The sequence below is a fragment of the Chaetodon trifascialis genome, chromosome 19 (assembly GCF_039877785.1).
Source record: "Chaetodon trifascialis isolate fChaTrf1 chromosome 19, fChaTrf1.hap1, whole genome shotgun sequence".
In the NCBI taxonomy this organism is placed as follows: domain Eukaryota; kingdom Metazoa; phylum Chordata; class Actinopteri; order Chaetodontiformes; family Chaetodontidae; genus Chaetodon; species Chaetodon trifascialis.
The window spans coordinates 2520230-2533357 of record NC_092074.1 but is presented as its reverse complement, the minus strand read 5'-3'; the positions used below and the strand labels follow the sequence as shown (position 1 = coordinate 2533357).

General features: G+C 44.5%; 1 protein-coding gene across 1 annotated transcript in view; it reads left to right on the top strand.

Annotated features, from left to right (window-relative positions):
• The window catches only part of mdn1 (midasin AAA ATPase 1), a 59065-nt gene that overhangs the window by 32764 nt on the left and 13173 nt on the right, over positions 1-13128 (top strand). Inside the window, exons 54-74 of the mRNA XM_070987059.1 lie at positions 41-207; positions 470-590; positions 786-999; positions 2068-2308; positions 2405-2528; positions 3060-3224; positions 3303-3517; positions 6179-6566; positions 6710-6822; positions 7483-8158; positions 8294-8455; positions 8791-9076; positions 9221-9459; positions 9911-10006; positions 10188-10282; positions 10485-10609; positions 11047-11199; positions 12127-12236; positions 12352-12425; positions 12562-12745; positions 12859-13000. Coding sequence (XP_070843160.1) covers positions 41-207; positions 470-590; positions 786-999; positions 2068-2308; positions 2405-2528; positions 3060-3224; positions 3303-3517; positions 6179-6566; positions 6710-6822; positions 7483-8158; positions 8294-8455; positions 8791-9076; positions 9221-9459; positions 9911-10006; positions 10188-10282; positions 10485-10609; positions 11047-11199; positions 12127-12236; positions 12352-12425; positions 12562-12745; positions 12859-13000 — 4090 coding nt within the window. The remainder of the gene's footprint in view (positions 1-40; positions 208-469; positions 591-785; positions 1000-2067; positions 2309-2404; positions 2529-3059; positions 3225-3302; positions 3518-6178; positions 6567-6709; positions 6823-7482; positions 8159-8293; positions 8456-8790; positions 9077-9220; positions 9460-9910; positions 10007-10187; positions 10283-10484; positions 10610-11046; positions 11200-12126; positions 12237-12351; positions 12426-12561; positions 12746-12858; positions 13001-13128) is intronic.

Sequence of the window (13128 nt, the reverse complement as noted above, 5' to 3'; positions counted from 1 at the left end):
CTGCATTGCTCATGATATTCTACCTGTGTTGTGTGTTCAGATCCTGCAGCTGCTGCAGTGGCTCGATCGTTTCTGGGATGTCTGCAGCACGCTGCCGGCTGACTCTCAGGGCATCTCTGTGCTGTCCCTGCACTGGCAGTGGGTGCAGAAACACCTCATCCTCCGGCTGCCCGAGCTGCTGCTGGGAGACAACGACGCCACATTCGAGTAAACACTCTGCTTCACACTAAATGACAATTTTCATTTCATTTATTCAGAATGATTTCATCAATTTATTTATATTTGCTCTAACATCACAGAGGTGGTATGACTGTAAGATTGTGATAGACGTTCTTTCGTGGATACAATATTTTTATTTTTATTTCACAAATTACTAATGTGTGATATCTAATTGTGTTCCAGGAGAATTGTATTCTCTACACTTAATGCATTTCCATTTCTTTATGCATCTAACTGTGCTGTATTCCAGAGGTCACCAGGAGCTGCAGGCGGTCTCGGCAGCCATCCAGACTGTTCTGTCCACGCCGGTGTCTGTGGCCACGGCTCTGAAAGGCATCCAGAAAACCCTGGGGAAAGCTCTGCCATTCAAGGTGTGGAGGCACCTCATCAGTCATACTTAGTCTTTGAAGATATTTAATCATCAGTTGGTTTTACTGTCTTTCTTATGTTTCTTTAATCTTGTCTAATAGAAGAGAAGAAAGTGTTTAATGTTTAGTGTAATGTCTGTCATTGACAACTTATGTTATGTGAGTCACTCCACAAGCCCTATCCATCTTGTTCATCAGTTGGAGGCGGTGGCAGAGTGTGCGTCTCGGCTCAGGCTCTTGAGTAAAGCCCTGGATGTGAGCGATCTAAGGCTGGATGGCACCACAGGTCCTTGGAAGCAAGAGCTGGTCCGACTTCAGGGTGCCGGACTCGGGCTGGACATCAAAGAGAGTCTGCTGGAAGCCTGTGGTCTCGTTCTACTGGCGAACAACCAGCTGGATCCACAAAAGTCAGGTGAGCTTTTGCCACAGAAAGACCTAGCTGTGGACCGGTCCTGCTGTGGTGGCTACAGGGCCTGAGACTGGTGCTGGTGATGTTGGTCTGTTGGTGGTCTGTTCAGTTCTTTAATCCAGCACAACATCCCAATATTTGTTACTGTTTCCCTCCACAATTGGTTCAGACTGACTTCTGATGATTTTGGTGAGACATTGTCACCAAAGGTTGTCTAGCGCCATCATCAGGTCAGAACTTCTGCTTGTACTGAGTTTGAATCCTATTTTATGAATCCAGTGCTCAGATTGTTCTGAAGTTTACTGAATGCATTCATGCCACCATGGGCCCTTTCTATAGTGTTCACAGTTTGTTCTGCCCTCTTGTGCCATCCTCAGGCCAAAATGTGAACTTGTACATGAGAAGCTGTATCTCACAAGAAGGTTTCACTGTTTTCAGTGTTTTTTGTTTCTCCCAAAATCCAACAATTTTTCAGAAAATTAGAGGAGAAAATTGGATATTGAATACCCATGATTCAAAAATGAGAGTGAAAATTGAATTTTTAACAAATGCCATAAATAGTGCAGAAGCTCTGAACCATTTATCACTATTAGCTTGATTCATCGGTCTGATTCATGGTCAGGAGCTTTTTCAAATCATTCCCTTCACTTTTCTTCGCTGCACTTCAACTCAAACCAGTCTGCTCCTTTAAAACATGGGGCCTCATAAAGAATGTTTCTGTTTTCTTTTCTTAGACCTCTCTTAGGGGATTGGCTCTGAGAAGTTTTCAGATTCAGCAGCTGAAAATCGTGTTTTCTGCTGACTTCCATTGGTTCTCTTAAAAGAAGGAAAAAGTGGCAGTCATAAGCCTTAGTCAGAATCTAATGAGTCCATGGCTGTGGATTTTGCACATCCCATCGGCATAAAGCCTCCTGATTGTATTCGCTCCATGTGCTGAGGACCACCCTCAGGACAAACATTACATCTTTAGCTGTTCTTTCATAATTGTTTATCTTGTCCAGTACGTTCATATTGTGGGGTGTGATGGATGTTGCAGCCTGCATAGAAACTCTTATTATACTCTCCCATCAGGAGTGTTGGAGAGGTTGGTGTCAAGTGTGGAGCAGCAGCAGCGTCAGATGACCTTCAGAGGGCTCCTGGAGGTCTGCTCCCTGTCTGAGGGGGAGGACACAGGAGACAGAGTTCACCTGGCCAGAGAGGAGCTGCAGCAGCTCAGCCGTAGGGCTCAGCTCTGGCCCCTGATGGAGGAACTGGCTGTACTCAACCAGCTGCGGCTCAGCACTGACCTTCTCCACCTGGCTCTTTCTCCTGGGTAAAACTCTATTGTCTCCTTGACAAAACAGAAATTTTTATAGAGATGATCTTGACATAGTTGATTGTTTCATAAACTCCTCCTGTTGATTTGCAGCGACCAGGAGGCTGAGGACAGCTTACGTCGAGAACTCTCCAGACATCTGCGCTACTGCCTGCAGTCAACACCGATGAACGTCAGTCAGCTCCAGCCACTGTGGTTCCTGCTCAGCAGCGACAAGGTCAGTACCATACTGTTTCAGTAATAAGATGAAAGTTCCTCCTCACTCAAAAATATGTGAGAATGGTGTATGTTTGTGGGCCAGTATGAACGTATAATTTTAGATGTAAGTGTAGTGTAACAGCAGTTACACTTTTAAAATGAACGTTATTTGCATATTCAGAGATTCTGGATTTTTCATTGAAGGAGAAGATGTCATTTTAAGAGTAATTAAACTTTTTCATGAAAAAACAACTAAAGAAACAAAAAAAGCAGCATATTTTTATCTCTTAAAACATCTGAAGGAGATCAATACATAAAATCTTTAAAGATCTGAAAAACCATTATTGGATGTGAAAAACAGGGATTAAATGAACAATACAAATATAGCCACAAGTGGTGATTCCAAGCTTTATTAGCTTGAAACCTAATAAAGATTTTGTTTCGTGGTCGAGTGAAACCTATATACATGAAACAAAAACAGAGGGAAAAAAAACAGTAATTCAAAGCTTCAGGCGTAAAGAATGCTGCTTATCATTCTTCTCCCCTCCAGCCGGCTGAGGAGCTGCAGTTTGTGTGGTGTGAGCTGCTGTCAGAGGCTCTGGCTGGCCTGTGGACCAGCAGTGTGACATCAAACCCTGACCTCTGGCTGAAATGGGACCCTCTGAGACCTGAAACCCAGCCAGCTCCTAAGCTGCACCACGGAGCAGACAGCATGGTACTAGCCTTTAACATCTCCTGTTAATGTGACTGTATTTAATACATGTGGTTTAATACATGTCCGGGTTGTTTTCAGGGGCCAGCATTGCTGAGTAAAGCAGTGTGGTCACGTTGTATGCTGGGAGTGCTCAGCAGCAGTGAGACTGGAGCTCAGTGGGAACCATCAGGGGTAGCACTGCTCTCCCTCTCGCATGTCACCCTGGGGGAGTGGAAGGAGAGGATACAGCAGCTGCAGGATGTGTCTGCTGTGTTGTGGGACAATATGGCCATCCCCACATTGGCTGACTTCAGGTAGATTATGATTTCTACTACTATTAATAATAATAATAATAGCATCAATTATAGTAATAATGGTAAGAATTGAAAAAAAAAATGCCTCAAAGGAAGTCATAGCTACTTAAAGGCTAAAGTGAAGAGAGACGTTTTTGGCTTTCTTTTCAAAAATATTCAGCAAGCTGCTTCCCTGATATCTGTAGGTAGTGTGTTCCAGAGCTTTGGGGCGTAAATGGACAAAGACTGCAACCCTGATTTTCATTTGGTTGTTTCTGGTAAACCTCCAATTAGGGCTGGGTGATATGGCTGAAAACTGTATCATGATATAAGTGTTTTATATCGGTCGATATCGATAATTATTGATATTTTTTATTACCTATTTAAAATAAGGACCAGGAGAAAAATACATTCAATTTAAACATTTTTATTTTAAAATTAACCTTCCTCTGATTATAATCCCCTCAGCTATCAAGGCAGAAAGGAAAGGTAATGTCAACACAACCATGGAAAACACTTAAATAATAAATGTAAAAGAAGTGTAAAAATGAGAGAAAACAGAGAGAAACCTGAGAACTTTTTTTCTGCAGGTTTAGTGCAGGAAGTTCACAAGCTGATTCACCTTCTGGTCAATATGTATGGTCAGTATGTCTTCAAATGTGTGCAGTGTTTTGGAAACATAGCAGAAACTAAGGTAGACTTGACATCTGTAAACAAACATGATAGACAGCACAGTAAGATTGATTGAACTATAAAACCAGCCTAGACATATGAACAACTTTAGTCACTCTTCTTACTCTAAACATACATGAACTATTCAATTCTATTTTTATTGCAAACAAACAAAAAAAAACATGTATAAGGGATGTTTATAACCTGGCTTCTCCTCAGTGTTTAGCGGAAGCGTGTCTTTAGCTATATGATATGCCGCTGCCTCCGTTATGTCTTTGTGCCTTTTAGATGATTTGTCATCAGGCACTGAAGCAGATACCTCTGCATGATGGTCTGCTGCTTGTATGGTGGTGCTGCGGTTGCAGATGTTGTTGGACGTTGGCGGACGTTAGCGAATACGGCTGCGCTCCAAAGAGTGAGCGTGGCTAAGGTGGTTAAACAAGTTTGTGGTATTACTGGTCTTGGTGGGGACGACAGTCTTGCATAAGTTACAGACCACATTGGTCTGACTACGGTCCGACTTATAAAATCCAAAAAACTCCATACTGGCGAGCTGACTTTCCCTGTTTTATCGACAATTTCTTCGCTCGCTGCAGGACTCACTTTCTATTTCTCATCTCACTCATCGCGAAGCATCAAACACGAGACAACGAGATGAAGCAACCAAACTTGATACTGTTACATGATTGGCGTGTTAGTGTGTCACTCCCACTGATCAGCAATTACTTCCTACGTTGCTCGGTTACCTGAGAGCGAGTGCCTTTGTTCATGCAACCAACCTTGCTTTGCAACTGTTTCTTCCGACGAAGAAAAAAATTATCGAATGTTTTATCGAATGCATTTTTTATTTATCTTGACTACGTGTCTATTGCGAGACATATCGTTATCGTTTTATCACCCAGCCCTACCTCCAATAAACCAGCAGCAGTTGATCACAGTGTTCTTCAAGGCAAATAGTGATAAATGAGTTAGCAATGTTGCTTAGTCCTAGCCCATTTCAGGCTTTGTGTACAAGGAGAAGGACATTAGAACCAGTTCTGAATGTTACAGGAAGTTTGAATGAGTCGAAGTCTCTCAGTAGTTTTAGTCAGAAGACTTGCAACCTCAGAGTTAATCCATTTAATTTCTGTAGATTATTGAACAGCATTTCTCTTTTTGTCTCTTTTTGTGGACTTATAGGAAACAAGAAATTGTTGCTCATCCATTTATTTATTGACAAAAAAACAGGTAGTAAAGGAGTATATAGGTTCCGCATCATTTGGTTCAGCTCAGATGTACAGTTGTGTATCATCTGCATAACTATGGAAAAGTACATTGTGCTCTCTGATGATGTCACCGTGTGGCAGCATGTATAGTGAGAACAGTAATGTACTGAGGTAGTGCCTTTATGCAACCCCAAAACAGATGTTTCTGAGACACATGATCTCCAGACTGACGTAAAACTTTCTCCCTTTGATGTTTGTTTTAAATTAGTTTAACACACAGTCAGAAAAACCAACCAACTGTTTAAGACGATTGATTAAGATATCGTCGTCAATCTTATCAAAGGCTGCACTTAGATCTAAGAGGACAAGATCTGAGACCTTATTTTCATCAGAATTTAGTCTGAGGACGCTGATTATTTCAGTCATAGCAGTTTCAGTGCTGGGGTTTGTTCAGGAATGTTATTTTCTTTTACAAAGGTGTTAATTTGCACTGAAACTGGCCATCTTTTCCAGTATCTCACTGGTAGGGGAAGGTTGGATATCAGCCTATAGTTGTTGAGAGTATTACCTTCTAGGTTGGGTTTCTTTACCAAGGGATTTATAAGAGCTGGGAGAATGCTTCTTTGCAGATATGTATTTATGATCTTCAGGACATTACTTGAAACAAGGTCTTTCTAATACTGAAACGTTTTCAATGTTTAACACAGTTGCAATTATCAAGTCCAGAATGTTACCATATTATGAAAAACTTCTCCACAAGCGTCTAGCATTTCTTGGTTTACTGATCACCCCCATACCTCCTCAGGGGCACAGACTTTAGGCTCCAGGGTGCAGTCCTGCGTCGGCAGCTTCAGAGCATGGCTGACCTGCTGCCTCCCAGCCTGCAGGAGGGCTACATGGAGAGCTGTGAGAGCCTGGTGGAGGACCCTGACCCTCTGATAGCCGCCGAGGAGATCCAGACTGTCTTCAGAGATTTCCTGCCTCCCAATCTGCTCCCTGATGGGCTGGTGGAGGCCTGCATCACCTGCCTGCAGCAGTACGTCCAAAGCAAAATCCAAGGCTCCAACCAGCTGGCCCGCTCTGGAGTGTTCTGGGTCAATATGGGCCTGCTGCAGATCAAAGTGTGGACACCGCAGACCATCTTTGACCCAGCTGTGAAGAGGGCCTACAAACTCAACTATGCTCAGCAGGAGGTCAGCAACTGCCTGTTTTTTGTTTTTTCAACCCATTTTGTTACATAAAAAGCAGTATTCCGTCCTGCCCCTGAGTGTTAGAAATTTCTTTAGGAATCTTTTGAACTGGTGATTGGATTGGCATGTCCCTCTGTGTGTTTCAGCTGGCTCTGCTGCAGGAGGAGTGGAGAGGACGCAGCCTGTCATCTCAGCTCATGACTGGAGCAGAGCTGGAGGAGAGCAGCATCACAGATGGCTTCCAGCATCCTCGAGTCAGGTCAGATACAGCTGCAAGTTCTCATTGAGTGAATCTTGTGTACAACTCACAAGTGACCATAATTTAAGTGTGATTGTTACCAGGGGAGGTCAGGAACTTTGTTTCACTCATGCTCATTCAGACTTTGACCTCCAGACCAGACAGGGAATGAGAAAGAAGATAGTTGAATAATTAAAAAGCAGCGTAGAAATAAATATGAAAATGAAATGTTCAAATGTTCAGAACAAATGAGAGGACTTTGTGGCTAGCTAGTTTATGTGGAAACACGGGTACCTAACTTTAATTTACTAGCATTTATCATCACTAACTTTGTTAGCTTTATTGGCTTGCTGGCTAAAGAGTCTTAGCTAAAGTTACAGTAGTGTTTTGCTATGGCATTGTATGAATTATTGATATTACTTGCAGTAATGGTTTGTGTAGTTTTATAAAGAAAGTTAGCTGAGATCTAATACGGGGGGGAACAAAATCCACAGTGCTCACTCTCTCTTAAGTTCAGCTAAAGCTAACATGAGACCTGAGCAGCCTTTTACAGCATGCTCTCACTAGGAAGGTATCGCCTTCCTGCCAGTATGGAAGGACAAAAGTTCTTTCAGTGTACATATGACAAGCGAGTAGCGCATTAAGACATTAATACCATTGAACCTATGCTTGTTGTTGCAGGTACCTGTGGATCCGTATGCAGCAGGTGAAGGAGCAGATCGCTGAGCTCTCCAGGAAGCAGGCCTGTCGCCCACATGAACCTCAGTATGGTCGCCTCTTCCAGGAGCTGCAGCACTACCTCTGTAGCATTGGCCAAGCGTCTGCAGTGGAAGACCTCCTGTCCCACCTGCTGAAGGCCCTGCAGAGCTCTTCCTCCACCAAGTCTAGATCAGTGGTGCAGGGCCTGCTAAAGGAGGAGGCTGTGTGGCAGAACTCCCAGCAGCGCTTCTGCCAGAGACTGCTGGAGGATTACCCACTTTACCCTGACGTGGTGGGGCCAGTTCGGACAGGCATCCTCCAGCTCCGACACGGCATGAGGCTGGTGGCCTCTCAGCTGGCTGCCTCGCTCACACCTGTACCTGGTCTGCCCAAGTTGGTGTCCTGCCTCCTGGCCGTCCCCTCCCTGTCACACAGCCTGCCGTCCTACCTGGCCCGGGCAGACTTCCTCTGCTCCAGGCCTTGTATGGACATTCTGCGCTGCCTGGTTAAGCTTCTGCCCCAGCAGCAGGACCCCGAACATGTGGTTCCACAGTCCTCCACACTGCTCCTGAACGCTCTGCTGTATGTGCAGTGCCACACCCTGTCCACCGGAGAGTTCAGCCAAGAGACACGCAGCCTCTTCAGACACATCTGTCAGGTCAGAGCTTCAGTTTACACCTAGATCCTCTTATTTCTGGGTTAGCATTTAACTCTGTTTAATAAGAATTACATATTTTTGTCAAACTTTCCAATGCAATTTTTTCTGTGCTGACTGTAAGTTGATGCTCCTCAGGCTCTGGTGAATGAGTGGGACGACCAGGAGAGACGGAGGAGAGAGCAGGAGCAGCTGGAGGCCAGTCTGTACCGCAACCGGAGTCGACTGCACGGCTCAGGGCTGACGGAGGACGAGCAGGAGGAGAGGGACTTCAGACGCCAATTCCCTCAGTTCAACCAGGTATTCACATAGATCTCTTAGCTAGGATGACGGTGCACCTGGTTGAGTGCGTCCATCTTGTCTCTCCTGATGATAAGCATTATATTTCAAGTAAGCAGAACCATGTCCAAGTCCAGTTGCCTTTGGAAATTAGGTTATTACATGTGTTGCATATGTGCAATGTTTACATTTTGGCCAGTCTGGCTGGCAGTTGCCCAGATAAGATTTGGTCCAGTTTTCTTAGTGTAAAGAGTTAAGGCAGTGACATGGCCAACCCAAGGCCCTGCAGTCAAGATGAAAAACATTCCAGGATCTTTATAAGTACTAGCTCACTGTATATATCCATACTTCATCAGGACTTTGAAGACATCACATCCCAACCAAGTCTGGAGGGTCCAGCAGACTCAGGACGTAAGGAGGAGGAAGAAAAAGCACAGGAGGAGTCAAGCAAGAGCAGCTTCCTGTCTCCAGCTGCTATGAACACACTGGTCCAGGTTCATCAGCGCCTCTGTCTGGGATATGCACAGTCACTGTGGTACCAGAGCACAACACCAGCCAATGACAGCAAAGAACACATCCAAGCCCTGGTCGCCTCCTATCAGATTGCATCTCCTATGATGTCACGCTTCTATCATCTGATTGGTCAGTGATCTGATTTGCCATCACTCATATATGCAGATATGCATATATACTCAATAACAGGAACATTTGTCACTGTTTTTTAGCAGTAAATAGATTATAGCTTCAGAGGGAACAGGGATGATGACCTCTGTGTTCCTCCCTCAGATGCTGAACTGGACCAGCAGCTGACAGGCAGTGGCCTGCTGCTTTCTGCCCTCCTCCAGAACATGGTGCAGGGCTTGGGGGGTCCTGATGGTCTAGGCATCACCTCAGAAGGACCTTATGACTTCTATCAACAGCCCAACATGAGCGAGGCCCGTCTCTGTCTTCCTGTCCTGGAGCAGCTGAGTGTTGCAGTGAAGCAGAGGCTGGAGGAGTGGCCGGAGCACCCGGCTCTCGTACAGGTCAGTGACCTCTTTACATTGAGGCTGCAGTGAGTTAGCATGAGAGCATTCAATGTTTTCAAGCAAGGAAAGGAATCAGAAGCAAGGCCTGTTGGACATGCTTTGGTCATTCCCAGCATTGAATCAGTGACCTTTTCCTCCGTTCTCTTCAACAACAGGGCAAAATGATGATGTATACTGTGAGGTGATATCATACCTCGCTACTATTGCTTCATAGCTACATTTGATTTGCATAGTTTTTGCATCAATTAGATACAATTAAATACCCGTATTTAAGTTACCAGAGCAGTAAAAAACAGACATTATCTCCTCATTATTTGATCTTCTTTGTCAACTGACTCATCTCCCTGTTGTACACCTGTTGCTGTAGAATGGACTCCTCAGATGAGTGCTGAAACTTTGCTCTTGGTTGCTCTAATGTGAAATCTTCTTCGCCTGTGCTGTTTTCCAGCTGACTGTGGTGATAGAGAGGATCATGGCTTTCAGTCTGGCCTGTCCACTGGCCAAGTTCCTTAATGGTCTGGAGATACTGCTCAGCAAAGCACAGGTGATCTCTGTCTCATGCCATTCATGATTGCATTAGTGTATTTCATGTAGTGTTGATACAGTTCATCCATTTTTAATATCATTTATCAGGTAAAAATATCAAAAGTCTGCAAGTTATAGTGTCAAATGTTAGTTCGTTGCACAGAGTTTGTGTTATTTACCATCACCTCTGTCCTCATCAGGACTGGGAGAACAACGCCAGCCGCTCAGTCTCTCTGCGTAAGGAGCTGGAACCAGTCACCCAGCTCATTGTCCAGTGGCGCAAACTGGAGCTCAAGTAAGACACAAAGGGTTTTAATCCAGCCAACTCTTTAGATTCTAGATTAGAGAGATCAAAACTGGAATTAGAAAACTGGACCAGAATCTTCAACTTGTCCTCTGTTTTTCTCAACCAGCATATCGTACTATGACCACAGTTCACAAGCTGCTTCCTGTTCCTGTGTGTAGAATGTAAATGTTTCCTGTCCTGTCACATGCAGCTGCTGGTCGAGCAGCCTGGACAACGCAATGAAGCGGCACACTGAGAAATCAACCAAACACTGGTTCTCTATCTACCAGCTGGTCGGGAGATATTTGGAGGAACAGAGGATGGATGCTCACACAGGTACATGCGCAATGCTTGATGTACGGCTCTGAATGTGTGCTCATTCGGGTGGACGAGCAGCTGATGATCCGGATGTATTCATTATTGTTTATGTTTCTACTTGGCTTGACACCCATAATCTTCTGTTTAAGGAGGAGGTTTCAAAGACATGTTAAATTAAACATTTCAAATTAAAGCTATATATTTGAAGTGAATTGAAGCTCAGCACAATTTACCTGCTTGTCAATATTAATGTGTCTCTGCAAATGGAAACCAGTAGCAGTGAAGAATGATATCAGCTCACCAGTATTAGCTCACTACAGCAACATTACTAATCAGTATGGATTTCCAAATAAAGCACACAGTCTCTCCTACAGTGAAGCAAGAGTTTAACAGAACAAATGAATACACCATTCAAAAAGCTGACTGCCTGGACTTCCTGTTACTGTTGTCTGCAGGTGAGGAGGTGGAGTTCCTCTCCCTGTCCTCAGTGTCCTCCACCCTCCAGGCCTTCATTGAGGGCTCCACCCTGGGAGAGTTCCACACCCGCCTGGCCATGCTGCTCAGCTTCCACTGCCACCTCCTGCTCATCCCCAACCAGAGTGGGAAAGGTCAGCCATCACTCTCTCCTATCTTAATCCAGTCTCTTTAAACTAACTTACTCACTGTAACTGCATCGACTGCATCCTAATTCTTTTTTACTACGATGTCATTTTCTGCCTCATTTGCAGACCTATGCTCTGTTGCTTATTTCATGTCTTACTGTTAACTCTACTGGTGCTTTATGTTAGTGCTTTGTATGATTTTCTAAGTCTTGGCCTGTCTTGGATGCACTGGCCTTTTAAGGCCTATCCATAGATATTTGATGATGTTTAGGTCCAGTGACTATGAGAGGCCACTGAAAAACCTTCAGTTTTCACCTCTTGAGGTAGTTCATTGTGGGTTTTGAGGTGTGATCATTATCCTGGTGTAGAAGCCAGACAGTTATGGCACATTTCCATTACACAGTTCCACTACTCTACTCTACTCGACTCGGTTCTACTCTACTCTACTTGGTTTGGTTGCGTTTCCATTACAATTGAGTACTTCATAGTACCTCCTCAACGTAGGCGGGGTCGTCATACCACGGCTGCGCGAAACTGCCATGACGTCAGTTTGTACGCGATGCAAACAGAGCCAACAAACAATGGAGGACATCGAGGCGATGTTGTATTTGCTGCTCAGTTTGTGGCTTTTTCTACTAAAAATAGTATCGGGTACCAGGTACTATCCCTAATGGAAACACAAAACAACCGGGTAGAGTCGAGTCGAGCCGCGCTAGTGGAAATGTGGCATTAGACGGTGTGTTTGCTTCCAGAATTTGCTGCTATTTAATTGAATCCATTCTTCCTTCTACCAGTGAGATGTTCCCTGAACCACTGGCTGCAACACAAGCCCAAAGCATAATTGATCCACCCCAGTATTTGTTGCTTTTTGACTGGGAGAGAGACTGCTCCATTGATGGGGGGTGACATGCTAACTCTTTCCTTACTTTGCAGAGTCATTGTCCAGTGTTTTGTGGAACCTGCACAAATACTACAGTCAGTTCTCTGACTACATCCAGACCAGAATCAGTCAGCTCAGACAGCCCATCGAGAAGGAGCTCAAGGTTGATATTAGTCTCCTTTTTTGTGGCATACCAGTACTTCAAAACCTCGTCTATATATGTCAGGGTAATAAAGTGCATGCATGTTCTTAAGCTCCGTGTGAATTGTTGTCCCCAGGACTTTGTCAAGATCTCCAGGTGGAATGATGTCAGCTTCTGGGCCATCAAACAGTCAGTGGAGAAGACCCATCGGTAAGATATTACCATGATTTGATTTGTGCTGTATATTTATTATTTACCACTTAGCGTCCTGCTCAGGGACTCTGTGACAGGATGGATGGCTGCTCTGCCACCATTATAGTTATTCCTACATTTTTTTTTCTCTCAGGACTCTCTTCAAGTTTGTCAAGAAGTTTGAGGAGGCTCTGAATGGTCCGAGTATTCCCACGTTGGTGGAGCAGGGAAGCAGCGCCGGCTTGGACAGTGTGGATGCCAACCCAGAGGAAACACCCATCCATCGGGTTCACCAGGCACTGAGGAGCAGCCCGCCTGGGAAGGGCCGAGATCTGCAGGTTATACATGATCTCAAATGAGTCTTCTCATTTCCTTTTTTATTTTTCATGATCTTGAATATTTCTTATTAGAAGTAATGAATGAATAATACAAGCTAAATTGTGTATTTCAGAATGATGACCCAGATGGCGTTGAAGCGTCTTCTCTGCAGGGACGTCTGCCTGTTCTGTCCAGGAAGATGAAGAGAATGTGTGTGCAGCTGCTGGAGAAAAACCCGGTGCCTGAGCTGGCTGAAGATCTGGACTGCTTCACTGGTAAGACACCCACTCGCACACAGTGAAAACCGAAGTCTGATGGCCATATCGACGTGGTATTTACACAGCACAGTCAGACTGTCAGACGGATTCACACTTTTGATTTGAGTGACCCCAAAGCCTTTCCT